The sequence below is a fragment of the Tiliqua scincoides genome, chromosome 9 (assembly GCF_035046505.1).
Source record: "Tiliqua scincoides isolate rTilSci1 chromosome 9, rTilSci1.hap2, whole genome shotgun sequence".
In the NCBI taxonomy this organism is placed as follows: domain Eukaryota; kingdom Metazoa; phylum Chordata; class Lepidosauria; order Squamata; family Scincidae; genus Tiliqua; species Tiliqua scincoides.
Window position 1 is genome coordinate 9302058 of NC_089829.1, and position 24697 is coordinate 9326754.

Here is a 24697-nt window from a genome sequence, read left to right on the forward strand (position 1 = left end):
TCAGTCGCCTTCGTCGTCGTCGTCGTCATCTTTACTGGGTGCACATCTTTGGAAGCAGTTGACAATCAGCGCCAAGACAAAGCTTGAGGCAATAGCAGCGATGGAAACGGCGACGCCGGAGAAGATTATGATAATAAGGTCTGTGAGTGACAAATTAAATTTGCAGTCTCTAAAACTGTCCTCAGAGAGTTCGCTGAGAAAAATTTTTCTGTCCTCCACAGGAACAGTGCACTGGATTTCATTGAGACCTACATGGTAGTGGGGAGGGGGAGAGAGAGAGAGAGAGAAGGGGCATGTTAAAGAAACATTGACCAGTATAGACCAGTGTATCTGGAGGGGGTGCAAATCACTAAGATTTTCAGGGAGCCTCACCATGGCGTGCAAGCCGCCCGCCCCCCTCCACTTTGGAGCAATCCCAGGCAGTGGGTCAAAATGGAGGCGTACGCCTGGAATGGCTCCAAAGGGGAGAGGGAGGGGCCACTTGCACGCCACAATGAGACTCCCTGCAAAGCTTAGTGGTTTGCACCCCCCTGGCTATGCCACTGATATAGACCTCTCAATCTGAAAAGGCCCACAGCAGATAACACTTTTTGAATGGGACTCTGCCACAAGATGTGGCGATGGCTACTAACTTAGCATCCATCCTTTAAACTTACTGCGCATCCTCAGCAAGGATCCTGCATTGGCACTGACTGTCAGTGCCAGTCACAAAAGGCCGGTGCCTGCCTGCATTGGAGCTTCTCCCGTTGATCACCGGAGCAGGTAAGTCAGCAGGAGAGGCAGGAGGGGTGACGGGAGGGTGGAACAGGGGCAGGGATTGGGCAAAACAGGGTGGGGGGTGGGCAGATTGGGTACAAGGGGAGAGTGGAATTGGCAGTGCCATCACTGCTGGTATCCTAACCCCCTTCCTGGACCTGATCCTGCAGTGCAGGTGCATGTGGACTTGAGATAGCTATTTAGCAGTCACAAGTCCAAGTAGACCCACTCACACCACTGAGGCTTACCCTGGATAAGGGACCAGTTGTCTCCTTAACCAAGTGAGGGCCCCCCAGACTGAGCCCCAATAAGATTCACTATTAAGGTTCACTAAGGTCACTACTGAAGATGACTTTAAGTGACGATCACTACTTTGGATGACTTTAAAAGGCAAGTAGACACATGCATAGAAGATGGAGCTTCCACTGGCCCTGATAGCTACATGGACTTCCATGTTCAAAGTCTGTATGTGTCAGGAACTGCCAAAGCTATAAAATGGGAAATGGGAGCCTGTCTCTCTCTGTACACAGCTGTCCTGTGTGTTGTTGAACTCCAGGAGCTACAGGGTGAAGCATCTCCTTAGGTAAGGGGTGTCAAACAAAAGGCCCAGGGGTCGGATGTGGTCCAAGGAAGCTTTTTATCCAGCCCTCAGGCTCTCAGCTGCTGAGCAGTGCTGAGGTATTACTGCTGATAACAGGGCAGCCCACATGATAATTGGGCTCTCCCATATCTTGAAAATATGATCAGGATTTGCGCATTTTCTCTTCTGTTATTTGCAGCTAAGGAGTTCCTAAGTGAGAAAAAGTGCTTATTTTTGGTTATGACCGGTTTAATGACATCACCTCCTGCCTAATGACATACTTCTGGCCCTCGGCAGGCATGATGAATACTATTTGGCCCTCTGTATGAAACGAGTTTGAGACCCCTGCCCTAGGCCATAGTTGAGTTGATATGTGTGCTCTTTCCTCTCCTCCCCACAGCTGATTATGCCAACGCAGCTTGCAATAAACAAAAATATTATTATTAAAGTAATCATTAATAATATTTCTATGCTGCTTTTCAATCAAAAGTACTGCAATTCACAAAGCGGTTTGTGTTCAGAGAGCAATTCTTAAATGTTCCCCAAGTACTCAGGTCTCTGCCCCAGACTTCCCGGGAGCATCAAATGTCATCATGATTGATTGGTTGGCTTTCCTCAATTCCTTAGACGTTCAGTTAAACCAAAAACTCTAATGAGAAATTGCAAACAGGAAAGTGGAGATTTTGCAGGCAACTCAGATTTCACATCCCACAAGTGAAAATAGATACGGTACATTTTTGTTGTATCTTACCTTCTCTTAACATGGATCACTGTCTGGGCTCTTTTATTATTATTATTATTATTATTATTATTATTATTATTATTATTATTATTATTATTATTATTATATGAAGTCCCTTCTCCATTTGATATATTTTGTATCCATTTACTCTGAAATATCCTGTCTATGGTGTCAGTCCAAGGCCTCTAACAGCATTTCTCAAACTGTGGGTGGTGAGCCAATTTCAGATGGGTCCCCATTCATTTCAGTGTTTTGTTTTTAATAGATTAGACATTTGGGGAAATGTGACAGGCCTATACTTTTAACAGGCTACTCTGTACCTTCTTTTAACAATGATAGTCAATGGGACTTACTCCTGGGTAAGTGTGGGCAGAATTGCACCTAGGTTTGTTAAAAGTTTTCCTGCTTGATGACATCACTTCCGGTCATGACCTCACTTCCAGTGGGTCCTGACAGATTCTCATGCTAAAAAGTGGGTCCCTGTGCTAAATGTAAGAGAATCAATTATCTACAATACAGGAAAAACTCAGTTTATCCACCTTCTGTATTCTAATACATAGATTGTTTTTATGATATGTGTTAATATGTTTTTATTTGTTTTAAATTATGTTTTTAATCTGTTTTAACCTGTTGTAAGCCGCCTTGAGTCCCTTCGGGGAGAAAGGCGGGGTAAAAATAAAGTTGTTGTTGTTGTTGTTGTTGTTATATTTTAATACAGAATGGTGTATGTGTGTGTGTGTGTGAAAGAGAGAGAGAGACAGAGAGAGAGAGAGAGAGTATTAACTAGAACACTGTCCTTAGATCTGGGTGAATTTCTGCCATCATTGCTCCTGGACACTCGTCTCGCCCACTGCCTGCTCTAGTCTAATCTCTGACGGATCTGTCCCACTTTCTATTACTCGCCTTCCTATTCGTTTTAATCTGCAATATGTTGCACTGATTCACTTCTGGCTTAGCTCTAATTACGAGGTCATCTCTTCCCACCCTCCACTAGGCCAGAGGTTTGCTTTGGAAGCTGAAAGCAGCTATCTCGACCCCCTCCCCAGCACACAGGCTGCGTGAAAGCACTCTCACTGCGACTGACTGTTGTGTCTTCAGGGTCAGGCCACCTGTGTTACGTGCATGTGACCAGCATTCCCAAGGTCAAAACTAAAATCAAGAAGAATAGGACAATGTTTTTCAGTTTCAAACAGCCAGTGGGGAGGCTCCATCCCTGGAGGGGTTCTGTCTGGAGGAGGTGTGCTTCAGGACAAGATGCAATTTTCCCTACCCTTTTCAATCTAAGTTTATTTTCTTTTTCTTTTTGCATTTTTTTATACCTCCCTTCCTCCAAGGAGCTCAGGTGTACCTGGATACTTCCCTCTTTTTGTCCTCACAACAACCCTGTGAGGTAGGTGAGGCTGAGATATAGTGAGAAATAGTTGCTTCTGTTATAGTGCCAGTTCCTAAGCAGACAGTAGTTGCTTCTCTCAATGATTATCGACCTGTGGCTCTAACTTCGGTAATTATGAAGTGTTTTGAGAGGCTGGTGTTGAAACATCTTAAGTCTGGTCTTCCACCCACCTTGGACCCTTGTCAATTGGCATACAGGAGTAATAGGTTGACAGATGATGCCATTTCTATTGTTTCACATACAGTCCTGCATCATTTGGAGCAATGGGGTACATATGTACGGCTGTTATTTGTGGATTATAGTTCTGCTTTTAACACCATTCTACCTAGCAGGCTGTTTTTTAAAATGATTAGTTTGGGCATACAGCAAAACTGTGGATAAAGGACTTTTTGACAAATAGGCCACAGTCAGTTAGGATGGGCTCTTATCATTCTTCCACTCTGATATTAAATACAGGAGCTCCCCAAAGCTGTGTGCTGAGCCCCTTCCTCCATTCCCTGTGTACACATGATTGTACGCCATCAAATAATACCAATGAAATTATAAAATTTGCAGACAATACTACAGTGCTGGGGCTTGTTAGCAGGAATGATGAGTCTGCTTATAGGAAGGAGGTACAGGAGTTGTTATTGTGGTGCAAAGAAAATAATCTCTCACTTAACATCAAAAAAACTAAAGAACTTATAATTGACTTCCGGAAAAAGAGGGATGTATACACGCCATTATACATAAATGGTGAGGAGGTGGAGAGGGTTGCTAGTTTCAAATTCCTAGGTATTTACATCACAGAGGACCTCTCATGGACTATTAACACCAGCATGTTGATTAAAAAAAAGGCACAAAAGCGGTTATATTTTCTGAGGAAGCTTGGGAGGAAGCTTTGTCACAGCGGCTTAAATTTGTCACAGCGGCTGCTTGTGTCTTGCTATCATTGCACCATTGAGAGTGTCCTAACCTATGATATCTTGATGTGGTACGGAAATTGCTCTGCAGGGGACAAAAAAGCTCTGTAGAGAATTATTAAGATCGTGCAGCACATCATCAAACTTCATCTACCAGCTTTGGAGGACATCTGTACATCTCGCTGTCTGCAGAAGTCACATAGTATTCTGAGAGACCCCTTCCATCCGGCTCATAAGTTCTTTGAACTGTTGCCTTTGGGTAGACAATACAGAACTATTAGAGCAGCACCACATGACTCCTGAACAGTTTTTATCCCACAGCCATATTTATGTTGAATAAGGCGATATAGTTGTTACCATGCTCCTGGGCATTATGGTCTGTTATACTGTTTTATATTATGATGCATGTTGTATAGAATGTGTAGAGTGTGATTGTTGGAATTGTTGAATATATTTATGTTTGTATCTCAAAGATGCATAAATTTCATTGTGCTGTAGCACAATGACAACAAAGTTACTACTACTACTACTACTACTTCCAAAGCTGTCTTGCAGCCCTTTCTTTTCCAGCTCACTCTCTCTCTCTCTCTCTCACAAACACATACACAAACACGCGAGCGTGCGCGCGCAGGGTTCTGTATGATTCATCCAGGGGGAGCATTTTCCCATATTCAACTCCCCCTCTCATTTTAGCCAGCTTGTTGTACACTTCCTACAGATTTCACATATGTGGCTCCTGGGGGCAAGGCTAGAACCAATAAGTTGAAAATACAGGGAAGTAGATTTGAGGCTGTACATGAACAAGAATGGTGTGAGAACTTCCCAATTCTTCTGCCCAATTAGATTTACTTCTCATAAACACACGCAGACTAGCTATCTGATATTCATGTTATAGTGGCAGACTTACCCCACCCTGCTCCCAGGGCAAAGGTCCGCGATGCCACCCCCTGCGCTACGCCACCCCCACCCCCCATGCGATGCTGTCCCATCTCCAAAGTGTGACAGGGTCTGGTGCAACCATAAGACATAACCATAAGACATAACCATGCAACATACAATCAAATTCAGTGTTTGAACAGTTAGAACAAACTGAAATATTTCTTCACCCAATATGTGATTAATCTATGGAACTCCTTGCCACTAGATGTAGTGATGGCACCTGACCTAGTGGCCTCTAAAAGGGAATTGGACAGATGGGTGGAAGAAAAGTCAACCACAAGTTACAAGTCACAATGACTGTGTGCAACCTCTGGGTTTTAGCAGAAGCCTAATTCTATATGTCAATTGCAAGGAAGTGGTATTCGTATACAGGCTTCTTTCTGCCTCATGTGCTCCCAGAAGCATCTTGTGGGCCGCTGTGAGCTACAGGAAGCTGGACTAGATGGGCTCTCGATCTGATCCAACAGGGCTCTTCTTACATTCTTACTTTTCCCGTTTTTGTCAATCGCCCATCAGAAGCAATCTAGCTGCTGTTTCATTCCTGGCCCCGGTCACCTGCAGGCTCCTTCGCTGTAAATCAAAACGTAAGCCATCATGATCTTTCCTTGCACCAGGAATCAGCCCTGCTGGAAGAGGCATTGTCTACATGTTGCAAGAGGTCAGCATACCGAGCCGGCACAGAGTGGGGGGTAGGCAGCGTATTTTCTCACATAACCCTTGGTCTGGGAATCTAGGTCAGCTACACAGACAAACCAAATGAGATTGCAGTTGAGATTGGATTGGAATTGTGGCCCGTTCCCTGGCAGTTTGACATTGCACTCCCCCCTCTTCCCAAGGACAGCCACAGGACTCAGAGGAACATAAGGCAGAGGCCATCTCAGCTTAGTTGCCTGCTAGCTGACAGATGTTGCTGGCATTTATTGGGGGGGGGGGTCCGGCTTCTTTCTTCCCATCTGCAACAATAATCAGATTGGCAGTTTGCCTCGAGAGGCTCGAAACATACAAACAGGAAAAATGTAGCTCAACAGGAAGCTCCCAGCATAGTCGCTTTACCAACTACTCGATCCAATACACCAAGTTAAACCCCAGGTGTCAATCCCACACTATTCAATGGGACTTACTTTCAGGGAAGGTCATCTTACTTTAAGATTGCAGTCCCCAAGTCATGGAGACAGCCTTGTTTTCTGCAGTCTGCAGTTTTTTTTCATAAAAAGAAAATAACAGAAAAGAGAAGACTGCAACGTCAAGCTGCCCAAGAATGGTGCATTCAGTTGAGATGGAGCTGTAGTTCAACGGCAGCATAACAGTTTGCACACAAGAGGAAAACATTTTTTGTTTGGTTTCTCGTAAAGGAGGGGTCTGGGATTTGTGTCCCTCCAATAATTCCATACATTTTTCTAATTACCCTATGGCAACACCTTGTAGAACAACAGTGTTGGCAATTACTGCACAGTTACTAGTCATTATGTAGTACTTACTAGCAGTAACTATGTAGTAGTAATTTAGTAGTTACCATGTAGTAATAACCATATGATAAGAATTACTTACATATGATAAGAATTACTTACACCAGCACACAGCACTCTCAGGCCACTGGGGATGGTTCGCGGTGCTAGAGAAGCCCGCCACCATTTGCACTGCCACCCACTTGGGGCTGAAGCCCCAGCGCTCCCTTGCAGCACCAGAGCAGAGAAGGTCTCCTTCCTGCCAGTACGCATTCCCCCCTCGACTTCAACATAGTGAGCCAGTTCGTATGATACTTTTTCCGCCCTACTGCTTTTATGCAGACATTGCCCACGGCACATAGATCCTGTCTCCTCTAGCCCTTGTTAAGGCCTGTGATCATGTGAAAGGGGAGGGGTTCATCCAGACTGCCCCTCGACATGTGTGGCAAGCCACATGTGTGACTTGCTGTGTTGTGGGGTAAGGCATTCTGCTGGGGAAATTAAAATGGTGCCCCTCCACACCCAAGCAATACAAGTTCTCCTGATGTAGCTCAGCTGTTATTTGCTCAGTTAAGACAGTGTTTCTCAAACTGTGGGTCAGGACCCACTAAGTGGGTCGCAAGCCAATTTCAGGTGGGTCCCCATTCATTTCAATATTTTATTTTTAATGTATTAGACTTGAAATTACTATAGTATGTGACTGCATTTGGGGAATGTTACAGACCTGTACATTGAACAGGCTACTCTGTATATGCTTTTAACAATGATAGTGAATGGGACTTACTCCTGGGTAAGTGTGGGTAGGATTACAGCCTTGTTAAAAATTTTCCTGTTTGATGACATCACTTCCAGTCATGACGTCACTTCCAGAGACAGACTCTCATTCTAAAAAGTGGGTCCCAGTACTAAAAGTGTGAGAACCACTGAGTTTGGAGAACATACATGTACACATACAAAATACAAACATGGGTCTGATCTGATCATGGATCTGCCCATGTCACCTCTAATTTTAGCTCAAATTAGGTGCACGATCTCTCATTTCCCCGGCAAAGCCACATGCAGACAGGTGAGAAAGCCGCCTGTCCCTTCCGAAATAAGACATCCGTAGGGCACTTTCCGGGTGTGCAAAACAAGTCACAAGTATTATTGTGACATATTCCTACCACAATCCTGGAAAGTTAAAGGGGGGGGGATGAAAAAGTTTCAATATTTTCCAGATTTTGGTGTTTCCCAAAGTTAGAAGTGCAAAAAGCAGCATTATGTGTTTTTATTCAAAATTTACATTGTAATTATAAATTATGATTGCTTTAAAAGTGTACTAAGTAGGTGATACAGGTCACATAGTGTCAGCAGAGGAGGTCAGTCATTTCCCCATGCACCATCTCCCCATTAAATAATAAATAAAAATCAAATAAAACGGTTTTATTTTTTCACAGATTTTCAGGATTGTTTTGTTCTGTTTTACAAAAATAAGAAGTGCAGAAGCAGTGTTATGTGTTTTTATTTTATTATCACTGTTTTTGCCCACCTCTATCAATTAGGTATTATTGATATAAATAGGAATTTATAAAATTATATATAGAGGACTATATTTTATATTTAATTATATAATTGAATATATCCAATAATATAAATAGGAAGACTGAGGTTGAAAGGAAGTGTAATAATTTAGTACAATCCTATACACCCCAACTCAGACAGAAGGCCCATTCATTCAATGGATTACTCCCAAGTAACTGTGCATAGCAGTGGATTCCTAACTTATTGGGGTCACAGCGCCCTTCTTCACCAACACCAGTGGCCAAGCACTCCCCCCAAATTGCATGCAAATCACACTAGATCTCACATCTCGTGAGAATTGTGTGAGATCTCACACAATCTCAAGTCAGCCAAGATGGTGGAGCCAGAGAGAGACAGAAGAAGAGACCACCAGGGGTGTCCCATGGCGCCCCTGTGAGTTCACTGCAGAACACTTGGATACCGTGGCACACAATTTGGGAATCCCTTTTGTATAGAGTTGCAGCCCTAATGAGCGAGATCCAAATTGGGGCTGCCCTAATTTGCACCTGCTCTCAAAGGGAAGAACTTTGCACATGCCCAGGATCACTTTGCTGTGGCCCTTTCATCTTGAAAGAATTCTGTTCCTGGCAGGAAAGGTAACCGTCCTTCAGATCTTAGTTGCCGCTAATTAATGTTAAAAGCTGAGTCAGTTCGCACTTCCCAGATTCAGGCAAGCTGACTTTTTGTGCTGAAAGCAAACCCGTAAATTAAAAATAAAAATAAATACAAGTGCGAGAATGTTATAAAAATGTCACTTCTGTTATTTTGGTCATGGTCACAAGTTATCTGATGACTCCAGCTGTCCAGAGGAAAGAGTCACATATCAAGCTGTATCTTCATTGCTGACTCTTGTGAGCAGCCTAATGAAGTCAAAGGACCGGCCACCCTAGCACAGCCCATCTTCAGATCAGACCATACCAGGGCAGTGTGTCGTTTCCCAAGTCTACTAAAAAAAAAATGCTTAGGCCCAAAACCTAACCAACCTTCCAGCACTGACCCAGCTGTGTCAATGGAGTTTGTGCAGTATCCTGTGGGGGTGGGGACAGCTCTAGAGGTCTCCTCAAGGTAAGGGAATGTTTGTTCCCTTCCCTCAGGGCTGCATTGCCCTTACCTCGGTGCTCATGTTCTTTATTTTGTACCTTTTATTTCACACTTTGTAGTATTTTCCATAATTTCTTCTGCTAGTTAACAGGGACGTGCAGTGGGTGGGGAGGCAGGTGAGGCAGAGCCTCCCCAATAGAGTCCTTTGGGCACCCCTGCTATAGCCCACCACTTTCGTCTGCTCTCTTCCACATTTCTGCTTCCACTCCGTTGTCCTGTCCCTTTTCTAATCCAGGAAGCAGGAGGACCACCAGTGGGGGCAGGGACTGGTGCACTGCTTGGATAAGGAGGGGGCACTGGGTATCACACAACGGGGAAGGACAGCATGTGGAATGCCCCCTCGTGTACCAGGATGCCCTGAGATGACCCTGCTTTCATTTGCCTCAAGAGGCAAACTTATCTCCTGCTCTGACTGGCAATTCTAGTTCTGTCCACATTCTAGTACTTCCTGATGCAAGAAGATTTTCAAGCAATTCAGGGCACCTCTCTGCGTGTGTATTTTCTGCCCTTGAAGTCGTGTCTCTTATAACTTCAAGAAGCAGGTGCTGGAGAGCACAACGTTTGACGCGTCTCAAATCGGTCAGGTCAGGAAATTTTATTGTGGGCCCCAGGATATTTTGGCTTCACATGAAAGGGTCTCCCGGCTCTTACTGTCTCTGCACTGGCTTATCCTTCATATTTTGGATGCTTTGCTTTACTTAGTACCAGAATTCCTTGTAATTAGATTTTTTTAAAACCTCATTATCATGCTATATAATTGCATCACAGTGCTAACTGCTGAAATCTGACACTGGTCCTGGGGATCATGCCAAAAATCAGGAAACAGCTCATTCATCATACAGTGGAAAGAATAATAGGAGGAGTGACCTCTGAAACCCAGAGGTTGCAACCTTCTTTTTGGTTTGATGGCTCTTGATTGCTCGTCCTCAGTCCTAAATGGTAACCAGGGTTCTTGGCAGAACCATCAACCCACAAAGCCCCTCTCTTTCTTTGTCTCATGTGCAGTCAAAGTGACGCTTAAGGGTCAATCCTGTCCTCAAGATATGCCAGTGGATCTCCATCTATACCAGATGGCCACCTGCCAACAGGCCCACCACAAACATCAGCACAAAGTCAGAAAAACCACACTGCTGTAGCTCAGACATCATTTGCACATGTCTGAGGTCCATTGACAGAGAGGCCAGAACAGGGAGGAAATGGGGGAATGAAGCGAGAGGGATAAGGGAGGAACAAGAAGGGGTCAGTGTACACCATATCCTAACTCCTTGTTAGACAATAGACATGCCCCCAATATCAGAAGATTCTATGCCAATGACAGAACTATGGACACTTTTTTGTTTCACACCCTGGTTTTATTGTTTATGCCAATAAAGGTTTTTGACTTTGACAATTGTCAAAGGTCCAGGATCCCTAAAGTTGAAAGTTTGCCCACCCCTGCTCAAGAACACGGAAGGAGATATTTGAGAAGGCTTCCTGAGAACCAGCTTAAATGGAAGGTGCCCTTAAAAGAGACAGTGGCGCTCTCTTGCCAAGCAGAGACAGATGCTCCCAGTTCCCTCTTGTCTACACACAGGAAATGTATTCTAGAAGGCACCAATATGTTGCAAAGACAATTCAAGTAATTGAGATCCAATTGGCCATATTTATTCAAATGGCTTGTAGAGGTCACCATTTTAGGCATTCCAGGGCCGCGCCTTGAGAAGCTGCAAGAGTGACCTTGTTTACTAATGGCCGATGCATTTTTAATGTGACTTTTAATTAGAGTTTAAGTAGTTCTTGAAGTGTGACTGCAGTATCTCCTTTCTCTCATCCTTGACCTCCTTTTGCCTTTCCCCCAGCCCTCCTTTCACTGGCCCGGGAGGCAATTTTCCATACATGTTAAAAGGGACTGTGCCCAGCAGCTGAAACCGTTAGGCTTTCTGCCTCCTCGTCACCCATGGATCCCAACAACAGTAGGTTTGGTTACAATATGAACCTCTCAAGCCCAACCCTCCAAAAATCACAACCGTTCTGCATAAGAACAGCCCACAGCTTGCATTCAGGATGCTTAAGACACTTTTTTATTTACTCCAATACATCAGTTGCGTACCTCCCATAGACTCCCCTGGGGCAAATGCCCCAGGCACTAGCCGCTAGGACCCTGGGGAAGCCTCTCTGAGGCTCCCGATGGGGGCGGGAACTGTGCTTCTGGTTTGCCAGTTTATAGTGTCGGAGAAGGTCACACAGGGCTCTGTGAGCCTCTGGTGAGTAGGGAGTGGATTTCTGCACTGGGGGGGTGGCAATAGCCTGTGGGGGGGTGCCATCCCATCTGTAAACAAAAGCTCTGCTGTTCTTAGAGTGAGTGCAGCAGTGCAGAAAGCACCGATCGGTTCCTTACGAACCCAAGTTTCCAAGTCTCAAATCGTTCCAGAGAAAAACACCCAAGTCATTTCTGGTTTCAAAACACGTGTAGCTCGAGTTCAAATAAATTCAGGAAAACGTGTGTTTGGCAATTTGAGACTGAGTCTTATGAGTCGAGTTGCCCACCCCTGCGATCAAACTCCTCCGAGCGCGGAGCTTAGCATCCCGGAAGTTTGGCAATGACATGATGATGTCATCGGTGAATGTCTGGAGGCAGCCTCACAACCAATCAAAATGCTACCTGGTTGCAGAAGAGGTCCTGGCACTGGCATGGACCCCTTAGATGGCACAGTCATCTGAACCCCCAAAATTGCACATTTGCTAAGAGGTTCTCTGGCTTAATATTTACCTACTTGATGGTTCTGGTATAGTGGTCCTGCAGTTGGACTTAGACCTGGAAGAGCCAGGTTCAAATCTCCACTCACCTTCAAAGTTTCCTGGGTCCCCTGGGGCCAGTCTCTCTCTCTCTCTCTCTCTCTCTCTCTCTCTCTCTCTCTCTCTCTCTCAGCCTCACCAACCTCCTAGGGTTGTTGTGAGGACAAAAGGAGACAAGGAACCATGTACACCACATCTCAGGTCCTTGGAGAGAGGGTGGTATAAAAATGGGAAATAAATACTCCACCTTTTTATGTCAAGGATCAAGATGGCTAACCCCAATCCAGCATAAAAATGCAAAATTATGCTATTGAAAGTGGATCAAACTTACAAACAAGTTTCTGACCATTTTTTTAAACTGCAGGCAGCTCACGATTATTATCGGTTGTTGTTATTTCTAAATATAAAGCGTCATCGATGCGATGTGCATGGTGCTGTGTGACAGGAGAGTCCCTGCCCCAAGGAGCTCCCACTCTAAAATAGACACAAGAGAGACAGCAAAGGGAAGATATGGTGCCAGGGAGGACAAGGAAGAATAGGTAGTTATTTCATGTATGTGTAAGGCTGAGCTGCAGTTAGATAAAGGAACTAGTGCCAACGCCATCCCTCAAAAGTGGGGTTTTAGAAAGGGATTTGAAGGAAGTATGAGAGGGCCATCCTACAGGTGATCGGGGAGAGAATTCCAGGCATAAGAGACAGCAGTAGGCTCTTCCTTGAGGTTTTTCAAACAGAGGCTAGATAGCCACCTGTCAGGGATGCCAAAGTTGCCTGCACTGAGTAGGGGGTTAGACTAGATTACCTCTGAGGGAATTTTCCATGACCAGCAACCTAGTGGAGATCATTGCTGTGGCTCTGTCTACACGGGGCTGTCAGAGAAGGATGCTTTCTCTCCTTTATGCCTAATTTCTGAGAAGTAACCAATACACAATGTGGCCCTTAAAAAAAACAACACCAAGGGCATCTCTGGCTTATACCCTCCTGCCCTGGCACACGCCAGACAGCAGTCACAAGCAAGCCATTAGGACCTCCCCGCCAGGGAGACAGGAGTTTCCCCCTACAAATCCAGCCTCCAGGCAGAAGCACAAGGATGCTGACTCTTCGATTCCGTAGCAAGGCTGTCAGAAGGCATCCTGGCCGGGGACAGAAATGCCACATGAAAAACACGCCAGGCAGAGACAGACTGCCAGCCTTTGCATTTTGCCAGACATCCTGTTCTCAGCTGTTTACCCTTCTTTGCAGAGCTGTCTGTACAGAGGAGCAAATGGTTTCGCATCAGAATTGCATTTCCGTAAAATACAACAAGGAGGCATTTTATTAAATCAGCAAAGTGCAATGGCTAAGGCCATCTGTCAAGTCAAGGGCCAACAGGTGTCAGAGGCAGGGGGCTATTGAGTGGGTAGGGCCAAACCTGATGTCACTGCTTCCTCCTCCTCCTCCCCTGCCTTTTCCTGTCCCCTCTGCCTTTTCGGTGTAGTCAGGGGGAGGCTGAAGAGGAAGTATGGAAGAGTAGAGATGGGGGGCTATACACTTCCTACACCCTATGGCAGGGGTCTCCAAACTTTTTGGCCAGAGGGCCACATCAAATATCTGTCACAGTGTTGAGGGCCAGAAAAAAATTTAAAAATAAAATTTAAATAAATAAATTAGAGATGGAACTTAGATAAGTGAATAACTGAATGAATGGGCTCATTCATTCAACCTCTCTGGGCCTCAGAATGCCCTCCAGACACAACCAGAGCATGGCTCCGATCATGTTCGATTGAGTGGGCCAGTGGCTTTCAGGGGACAAGAGGTTGGCCACGGGCCAGATAGAGGCTGGCCGCAGGTTGCATCTGGCCCCCAGGCCAGGGTTTGGAGACTCCTGCTCTATGGCATGAGGCAGGTGGGGGGGGGGTGGAAGAGTGGCAGATTTGATGGCAGCAGATGGGCGCATGTGCGCCAAAGGCACATCAGTGTTAGAGGCAGAAGAGAGAAACCTGCTAATTGGGTAAGAGGCTCTTTTTCAAGTGGGTGCTCCTTTTTTTTAGCAGGGGGAGAGTAACTGGCCCACCTCACCCCAGCACTGTCTGTTCTAGTGGCTGTCTGCTGGTATTCCTTGGCATCTTTTTAGATTGTGAGCTCTTCTGGAACAGGGAGCCATTTAGTTATTTGATTTTTCTCTGTAAACCGCTTTGTGAACTTTTAGTTGAAAAGCGGTATATAAATACTGTTAATAATAATAAACCTGGATTCAAATCCTCACTTGGACATGAAGTTCACGGACAGCACAATCCTATCCATGTCCACTCAAAAGTTCCATTGTGTTTAGTGGGGCTTAGTCCCAGGAAAGGGTATATAGGCTTATAACCTGAGTGTGCTCTCTCTCTCTCTCTCTCTCTCTCTCTCTCTCTCTCTCTTTTTTAGGCTCACCTGACCTTGCAGGGTTGTGACAAAAAAAGAAGGGGGAGGAGTCACATATACTACCACCACCCTGAACTCCTTGGAGGAAGGGTGGGTTACAAACACAATAAATACAAAATAATAAAATGAATAACAGCCCAATCCTATCCACACTTTCCTGGGAGTAAGCCCCATTGACTCCAATGGGACTTACTTCTGAGTAGACATGCATAGGATTGGGCTGTGAATCAGCAAAGGAAATTAAGCATAAGTACATGTAAACACTTCAGGTTATGCCCCTATATTCCTTCCTTTCCCCTTTTTTGATTCTCTTCCACGGTTTAAACTTAGGCTCTTTTTAAAGAGGGCCAATCTGATTTCGCTCCACCATCAAGTTGGCCAGCCATAAGACTGGGCCAATCAGTTATGCAGGACTTTGATCCTGCATTACATACATACATACATACATACATACATACCTGGGTCCCTTTTAGGGAGAAGGGCAGGATATAAATAAAGTTTATTATTATTATTATTATTATTATTATTATTATCTATCTTTAACTACCACCTTATTGCCTGTTGGGGGTACAATCCTATCCACACTTTCAATGGGAGTAAGCCCCATTGACTCTAATAGAACTTACTTCTGAGTAGATATGCATAGGATTGGGCTCTAAGTGGGCCAAGAGGCACCTTTTAAAGTGGTGTCCTCATATATTTAGCAGGAGGAGAGAAACTGTCCCCCTTTGCCCAAGGATGCTGTCTTTTCCAGTGGCTGTTGCTTTTTTGTATTTGCTTTTGAGATTAGGAGCCCTTTGGGGCAGGGAACCATGTATGGATTTTTTTTTAACTAAAAAAAAAGGTAGTTCACTTTGTGAACTACTCTGGTTGAAAAGCAGTAGATAGTTTTCTTAGTGATGATAAACAAACAAACAAATATTCAGACTTTCCTTTGTTCCTTCTTTCCTATTGCAATCTCTCTCTCTCTCTCTCTCTCTCTCTCTCTCTCTCTCTCTCTCTCTCTCACACACACACACACACACAGACTTGTGCTAGTTTTTAAGGAGAACAAAGCAGACACACCTCCCCTGCTCGAAGAGCCAGTTCCAGCATAATGTCAGCCTCTGGACCTTTATAAGCCAAGAGAAGCAAAAGCTGTATTTAGGGCCACAGCAGCATTTTCAGCTATCAGCTCCTGACAGGGAACACCATCGCTGTCTCTCCAAGGGCTTCTCCTGGTTTTAGTTACCAAATGTGGGCTGGAAGGTGAGAGGCTGAGATCAAGGAGGACAAGTCTAGAAGTCAGAGAGCAGGAAACTTCTCCAAGCAGCACAATTAGTTGAGCAAAGGGACCTGTTATCATCAGTGAGATAGCATCTCTGGAAACCTTTGAACTCGGCTAGATAAGCATCGTAAGATTAGACTGTTGGTTTCAGTATCATTGGGCCTACCAGAGGGAATAAGGAGGCCAACAGCTGCAGATCCCACCTGCTTTGATCTGTGGTACAGTCCTGTGGATACAGCAGAACAAAGCCCTTGGTCAGAGAACTCCAATCTGCAGACAGTTTAAGGAGATGAGGGTGGACTAACAGAGCCCTCCCCCCCCCCATTTTTATATCTCCCTTCCTCCCAGGAGCTCAGGGTGGTGTACCTGGTTCCTTCCCTCCTTTTGTCCTCACAACAACCCTGTGAGGTAGGCAAGGCTGAGAGAGAGAGTGACTGGCCCATGGTAACCCAAGAAACTTCATAGCTGAGTGAGGATTTGAACCAGGATCTTAAATTCAACGACAGAACCACTACACTATCCTGGCTTTTTACTGAGCGAATGCAATGATTAAACTAGCCTAACCCGCTGAAGCTTCTCTCGCAAATTACATTTTGCGCCGTCAGAATCAACTGATATGTGCAGAACAAACTCATGACTACCCAAACAGGTGAGGACTTTTGCTGCTTTCGGTAATCCTCACCCCTTGCCTAGGAAACTGCTTTGTACCAAATTAGACTAAGCTCAGCATGGTTTTCACAGACAGGCGGCAGCTTCTCAAGAGGTCAAACAGGGCTCGTCCTCCCAGAGATCAAACTTGGAACACATTTGCACACAAACTTCCCAGATTTTTGTGGCTAAAGGAGGGATTGAGCAGGCTCTCTTTCGTCATCGTAAGGCTCAGCAGACAATAATGCTGCCTCTCTATAGCTGATGCTTTGCCACATAGTCTACTGTATTAATTTGCCTTTTTTTTCTGGACTTGACAATTTTAATATCCTACATTGTGAAGCATATATTGTTTTCCTCTTTCCTCTTATAGAACAGTGGTTCTCAAACTGTGGATTGCGACCCACTGGTGAGTCACTACCCAATGTGCGGTGGGTTGCAAACCCATGTGCTGGGCCACGATGTGATGCTTCTTCTAGTGCTGCAAGGAGGCCCTGGAGGCCTCTTCATGGTCACGCTGGGCTTGCAACCCACTCTGTTAGCCTTTACAGGCCTCAGAATGGCCTAGCAGAACAGTCCGGAAGTGACTTCCAGTTTGCATACTCATCTTCTGGTTTTCCTCAAGGCACTTCTGTGGGCCATTTCAGTGGTGCTGAAAAGTTTGGGGAACCACTTCTATAGAACATTTTCCAGTTTTTATTTTCAGGTGGAAACTACCAATTTTCCACCTGTGAGGTGCTCCCTTCTGATGGCTGGAAAACAGGGCAGAAATTTTAGAAAAATTAATTTTGATGGGACATAATTTTTAACCCAAACCACTGTGGCCCATGGAGCAGAATGGAATGTACAGCCAGCCCACAACTTACATGCCCTTGACTTATGCAAATTCACATGTATGTGCTCAGCAATTCCATAAGCACGCAGATCTAAGCATGGGTGCATCCCGCATGCCTCTCACATGTCACCACACTGAATGCAATTCGGATGTAACGGTACAGTACATCTTACAGTATTTTTCATGCAACATTGCCCCAAAATGCAAATCAGCTACTTCACCTGGGGTTCAACCAAAGAAACAGCTATCCGTTCCAACAATGCAGGGAAAACTGGATGTTTTGAACCTATTGAGAGACAGCATGTTGGTCTCCAATGTGGCAAGTAAATATGGTCTCAACAAATCTAGCACTTGTGCCATCAAGATTAGAGAGAGAAATTAATCAAGCTGGGGGATCAAGTGTCCCAGTAAATGCTAGAGTAACAAAACAAGTGCATGATAACTCTTTAATGAAGACTGAAAAGGCATTAAATCTATGACTGGAACCATAAGAATATAAGAAGAGCCCTGCTGGTTCAGGCCAAGTGTCCATCTAGTCCATCTTCCTGCATCTCACAGTGATCCATCAGATCCCTCTGAGAGCACACAAGACAACAAGCTACCTGTATCCTTTTGCCACTCCCTAACACCTGGCATTCACAGATGGGCTACCTCTACATCTCGGAAGTTGCATATATGGTTTGTAACCTGTGATAGCCCTTTCCTCCATCAATCCGTCCAGTTCCGTAAATGTGGGCCACTGCAAGAAAAGGCTCTTCACCTCTCTGCACTGCTCAAACCCCCTGCCAAAGAGGGAGAGCCTTCCAATAAGAAGGAATTCAAGGCCAGCCCAGGTTGGCTTGACCATTTTAAGAACCATTTCACCCTTAAAAACACACTGACTACTGGTGATGCCACATCGGCTGATGGAAAAGCAGCAAAAGCCGACCCTGAACAATTTAATGAGCTCATAGAAAAAGAAAGGGTCTACCATCAAGAACAAGTTTATATTGCTGACGAGACTGGGCTCTTTTGGAAAGAAAAAAAATGCCCACCCGTCTTACATTTCGACAAGCCCCTGGCTTCAAAGTAACTAAAGACCATGTGACTGCGTTGTTCTGTGGCAATGCGGTTGAGTGTTTAATAGAGCCAGGATTGCTCTCCAGGGCTGCAAATCTCTATGGCCTCAAGGGCAAGAACAAAACTCTTCTGCCTGTGTTCTGGCATTCACATAAAAAGGCTTGGGTGACAGTAGCATTACTGCTGGATTGGTTCCAAAAATGTTTCATTCCAGAGGTCAAGCAGTACCTCAAAGAGAAAGGATTTGACTTTCAAGCATTGGTGGTCCTTGACGGCACTAGGGCATACTATTTGCGTAATGGACAAAATCAAATACGTCCCAGTCAGTGGTGTTGCTAGGGGAGTGTGGGCTGCACAGGGGGATGACACCACTACTGGCCAAAATTTTTAAAATCTTGATATTTTCAAATAATACCATCAAGTTATATATCAATCGATGCCTAAATTCATGCAGACACAGAGTCAGAGAGATGATGTGGCCCTCCTGCCAAAACGTTTGGGCTCCCCTGCCCTGACCTAATCTTCCACCTGTATTTCGTCACAGGGACAATCCAAGCCATTCCAGGAATTAATCTGGGGAGTCAGGTGATATTACAGCACAACCCAGCCATTGTGGACAAGCGAGAGCGATGTCACTGAATAAATGCACCATTTTCACAAGCTATGCCAAACATTTGTACTTTTCGGCATTGTCAAAATGTTTCAAGAAAACCTGAGTTGTTTGCTTCCACTCTTAGTCTGTAGGGCACCCCTGCTCTTATTTATTTATTTATTTATTTATTTATTTATTTTCATGTTGTGTTTCTCTTAATGCTCACAGTGTTGGAAAAGGGGGGAGTCTAATGAGCAGAGCAATCAGCAGAAGAAGCCTTTTCCTCTAGTAAATTTCACCATTTTAAAAGTGCGCTAAGCTTAGACATCATCCCACCCCTTTCATCATCTAAGAGCGCAATCCTACTTTGCGGTGGAACAGGCAGGTCAGGAGGCCTGTGCTGTATCCAGTGCAGGACTGGGGCCAGAATCGGCTCTGCCAGAGGCAAGGGAAAACTCTTCCTCTTATCCCTCGGTAAGCCCCAATGGGTCTCCTTGGACCTGCGCCACCTCAGGAGGTGATGCAAGTCTGAGGAGAACGAAGCGGCTTGGAGCTGCTCCGCGCCACTCGGGGAACGGGGTTGGGACCCGCCATAACTGCCAGGTCTCAGCCCTGCCTCCCACTCCCCACCCTCCCACCCACCTGCCTGCTGGAACACCCTCTGCCTGCCTGCTGGAATGCCCTCTACCCACCCCAGAACGCCTCCCTCCCGCTTCCTCCCTGCCTCCTCTCTGCCCTCCCCAGACCCCTGCATTGGCCAAGCTCTGCTGTCACAGACTTACCTCTCCGCATGAGCATGGTGGCTGGATGCAGCATCCCTGCGCCAGCCCAGCCAACACACAAGGAGGCACAAATGTGCTTTACGGTGTATTTGCGACTCTCCTGGGCTGGTGCAAGGGACCTGTGCTGGCCCAGAGCGCACTTAGGATTGCCCCCTAATTTATCCATCTGACTTATTCTGACTCATTTCTAATCTTCTACCCAATATTTCCATCATATTGCATGCATTTGGGACTGACTTTTTGCCCTTGTTATCTTCTCTCTTTACAGAAAGGTTACCCTACTCTCTAGGGTAACCCTCCATATTAATATGCACAGCTGCCCCTGCCTGGTTATGTTCTCCTTTCCCCTTTTCAATGACTGTGTTCATTTCCACATGACAAATTCCTGCCTTTGTTTCAGTGGTGATTCAGGGGTGTGAAGGAAATGACAGTGGGTTACATCATGTTGGTCTATCAGAGCATGAAGCAGAAGTATGGAGAGAGGAGAGGAGAGGAGAGGAGAGTGGTGGGCCAGAATGTCTTCCAGAAGTGCTAGCCTGCCCGTTTCTTCTCCTTCACATTTCTGCACTCCACTCCTGTTCCTTTTTAAACCCAAAGCAGGAGGTGGGCAGATGGTGGGTGCTCCCTACCAAATGGCAGCCTCCCCTGTTTGGCCTCAGGGACTGGCCAGCCCTGGCAGTACAGACTAGATTAAAGCTGCAATCCTGTTCACACTTACCCATTGAACATAATGGGCCTTACTGAGTAGACATGGGTAGGTTTGTGCTCTCTGCAAGTGAAAGAGCATCTTCGCCCACACTAGTTGCAGGACTAGTCACAGGGTGACAATGAGTGTCAGAGAAGCGTAACTTGTGAATGGAAGTGGTGGAAACAGAAATGTAAAATTAAAATGACATGAAAGAAGATTCCCAAGTGCTTGAAAAGTTGAGTGTGATTTAAGCTGAGCCATCTGGTCACCCGGCTTAAAAGCAAGGAGGGCATTTTCTCTTTGGATCCAAATTTTATTATTATTATTATTATTATTATTATTATTATTATTATTAACAGTATTTATATACCACTTTTCAACTAAAAGTTCACAAAGCAGTTTACAGTGAAAAATCAAATAACTAAATTTTACAAGCCATACTTGAAAGCTTCCACCTAAAAGAAAAACAAAGTCAGAGTCCAGAAAACAGGGGAACAATATGTAATATTGTACCAACTGGGACATGTCCTGACTGTTCTTTTTGATTTACCTTGGAATTCCTATAGATGTTTTATCTGTCAGGTCTATGTTCTGGATAAGGCAGAAACACAGCCAACAAGGTGGTTCAGGAACAGGTGCAGATTGCTGGAGTCAGCAGGATCAGCAAACACCTGTGACTGCCTCACCCTGGGTGTGGCTTAGCCTACACTGATTGGCCACTCCAACTACTTAATGTTTGGTCTGTTGAGCTTCCAGTACAGCAGTAGGAGTGTACTAGGAGACTACGGAACTGCTGCCAGTAACTTGGGAGGCTGGATGTGAGTATATACATGTTGTTACTGACCATGGAATGAACTTTGACTGTGTATCTTGGAAAACTGATTTGGATTTGTTGTTTATGGACTGACTGCTCATTGTGCTGACTAGGACTGTTTACTGATTAATCTACCTGTGATAACCCTTGCTCTGAAATATAACCACTGCATTCAAAGAACTCTGCTGGTGTATGCTGTTTTGAGTGCCTGCTCATCTAAGGTTCCATACAACTCTTTACCAGACAAAGGGTTGCAACTCTAACATTATCAAACCAGCAGCAATGCTAGTTAATTTGCACCTTTCACTTGTGGCCGATCCAGATGTATTTATTCTATTTTACATCCCATACCATTCCTCCGAGGCACTCAGAATGTTGTACATCAGTGTTTCTCAAGCTGTGGGTCAGGACCCACTAGGTAGGTCAAGAGCCAATTTCAGGTGGGTCCCCATTCATTTCAATATTTTATTTTTAATATATTAGACTTGATGCTACCCAGCTAAGTACTGTATTTAGGGAAATGTCACAGGTCTGTATGCTTAACAGGATACTATGAAGATGCTTTTAACAATGATAGTCAATGGGATTTACTCTTAGGTAAGTGTGGGTAGGATTGCAGCCTAGGGTTATTAAGAATTTTCTTGCTTGATGATGTCACTTCCTGTCATAACATCACTTCTGGTGGGTCCTGACAGATTCTCTTTTGAAAAGGTGGGTCCCAGTACTAAAAGAGTGAGAATCACTGGTTTACATTATACCATGACCCCAGCACACCACACCCCTGCACCAGCTCCAAATTCTCACAACCACCTTGTGAGGTCAGGCTGAAAAGAGAGTGACTGATCCAAGCTTACCCAGCGAGCATGATGGCTAAGTGGGGATTTGAACTCAGGTTTCCCACTCTAACCACTACACCATTCTGTCGATCTCATTGGAAAAAGGTATAAGAGGCCCTCATGTGAACAATGGTGCACCACAAGCTGTGTGATTAAAAATCACTTCTAAGAGTTGTGTGTCCATTCCTAAACTTCATTTTTTTAAAGTCCTGATTTATACATGAACTCTCCTGAGACCACCTGCTTTCCCCAGGCTGCAATCCTAGGCATGCTTAGCAAGCCCCACTGACTTACTAGCCAGAGGACTTACTTCTGAGTAGACCTGCTCAGGATTGGGCTGCTAGTAACTTTATGGACATCTATAAGCTCTTCCCTAGGGGAAAAAAGTTCTCAGCACCCAGAATTTAATTGCCCAAAAAAACAATCAAGGGTAACTAGCAAAGCACACCCACACAGCCTTACACCATCTGCAAAATCTAGGCTGGTTTCAGAAGCAGGACACTGTACCCACAATGACTTTTGTGCTGCAGGAAGCCTTCCAACCCTGCCTGTGTACCAAGGCATCACAAAAAGCAGGCATCCCCAGCATCTCAGGACATTGTCACAAACCATTCAAGCACAGAACGGGGTTACTGCAGGCGAAAATCGACTTACTTATTATACACAGCCTGCTGCGAGGGGCTCTGTGCTCGGTGATTCTGTTTGACAAGCCTGCCTGCCTGCCTCCCTGGGTGCTCATTGTGAGAGAGTCTAATTGCATCCTCACTGGAAGAAAGGCTTGCTCTGGAGAGAAGAAAATCCCCACGAACCCGCCTTGGGTTCAGAGATGCAACTGATGGCTGCCTGTGCCCTTTGGATTTGACAGACCTGGGCAGAGGCCATCTGTAGGCAGACAGACCCAGTCAGGAAGGGTCTTTCCCAGCTTGTAAACATTACCTTTCTGCAGCTTCACTTCATTCTCCTCCAGCCAGCTGAACAGGCTGGCAAAGTCGCAGTCGCACAACCAAGGGTTGCCTTCCAAGCGGATGGTCCGAAGGTTGGGCAGGACATCCAGGGCAGTCACATCCAGGGTCTGCAGGTGATTATCGTTCAGCTCCAGCACCTGCAGCTGCTCCAGGCTCTCAAAGGCGGCCTGGTCCACCTCCTCCAAGTGGTTGTGCCCCAGGCTCAGCTTGATCAGCTTCTCTGCTGCTTTGAAGGCCCCGGCCTCGAGCTGGGTCAGGTTGTTGTGGCTCAGGTCGAGATACACCAGCTTGCTGGAGCCGCTGAACGTCCCGTCCTGCAGGGTGGCGATGGAGTTGTTGCTGAAGTCCAAGTAGACCAGGTCGCCGTAGAAGATGAAGAAGTCCATGGGGATCTCCTGGATCTGGTTGTCAGCGATGAGAAGTTTCCGGACATCCAGTGGGAAGGGACTGGGCACATGTGGCAGGCCTTGTTCCCGGCAGTCGATGGTGTGGTAATCCATGCAGCTACAGACAGCAGGGCAGAGATGCCCCAAGGGGAAGAAGAGGACACACAGGCAAAGCCAAGGAGGTAGGCGACAAAGTAGGAAACATGGCCACATCGTCGGGGTCAGGCAAGCCCGGAGAAGCGTTGGTGCAGCTACAAGAGAGGCATTTTGGACAGCGGCGGCCCCAGCCACTGGTGTGAGATGAAGCTGGTGTGCGCTGGGAGCGTGTTGTTTTATCCAAGAGACCAGATCTCTGAGATCAGATAGCAGCCAACTCCAGAAGAGGCGGGGGAGGGAGGGAGAGTGCCTAGCAAGAGAGGGAGGGAGGGAGGGACGGAGGGAGAATTACCAGAGGATTTCATGCAGCCGGAGAAAGACAGCATGCATGGCAGGGAAGGAGAGGCAGCCAGGCAAATGAGTGCGCCACTTCAGCGGTCAGATCTAAAGAGAAGGAAGGGTAGCTGCCCAAAGGGTCCCTGCCAGCAACAGTTTGGGTCCCCCTTTCACCCCCCTCTGGGAGCATTTAGTGGGACCTGCACCGATGATGTCTATCCTTTAAATTATCTTGCATGTGCACCAGCTGCTGTTTCCAGTGCAAAGGTAAAGTGAGACACAGAACAGGACTCAGGCAAGCCTGTTCTCTGTGTGTGCATGTTTGTGTCTGTGTATGGGGGGAGGCCGCATGCAATGGGCACATGCACAGCTTTGGAACTGAAAATGTTGCCAAGAGCCTCTTCTGTCCAGAGCTAACCGGTGACCATCATTCATGCCTTTGCAAGCTCTCAGCTCGTTTGCTGTGATGTTCACAGTGACAGAGTCGCCCTTCAAGACTGTTCCCGAAACTGGGGCAGTATGTGGCAACTGACCTCCTGCCAAAGGAGGAACCCACAGGATGTTTACAGAACAAGGCAGGACTGTGGGGACGCCTTTGAATTTCTCCTTTGATTTTGGAGTGTGGAGTGTTTCTGAAGCAGTCGGAGTTCTAGTCGGAGTCAGTTCTAGTCTTTCATCTCTGAATATTGTGCAGCGCAATGTTGCATGCTCAATTTGTTGGATGCAGCTTTCCATTAATTCATGTCCTTTCATCTTTCTACTTTACTAATCCTCATCTGCACACTGATAAAAGCCTGCTC

General features: G+C 45.8%; 1 protein-coding gene across 1 annotated transcript; it reads right to left on the bottom strand.

Annotated features, from left to right (window-relative positions):
• LRRC38 (leucine rich repeat containing 38) lies at nucleotides 1-23678 on the bottom strand. The gene is made up of 2 exons (XM_066637861.1): nucleotides 23051-23678; nucleotides 1-248 (listed from the first exon to the last, which is right to left on the bottom strand). Exons 1-2 carry the CDS (start codon nucleotides 23676-23678, stop codon nucleotides 1-3), a joined length of 876 nt encoding a protein of 291 aa, XP_066493958.1.
• Nucleotides 23679-24697: the final 1019 nt, after the last annotated feature.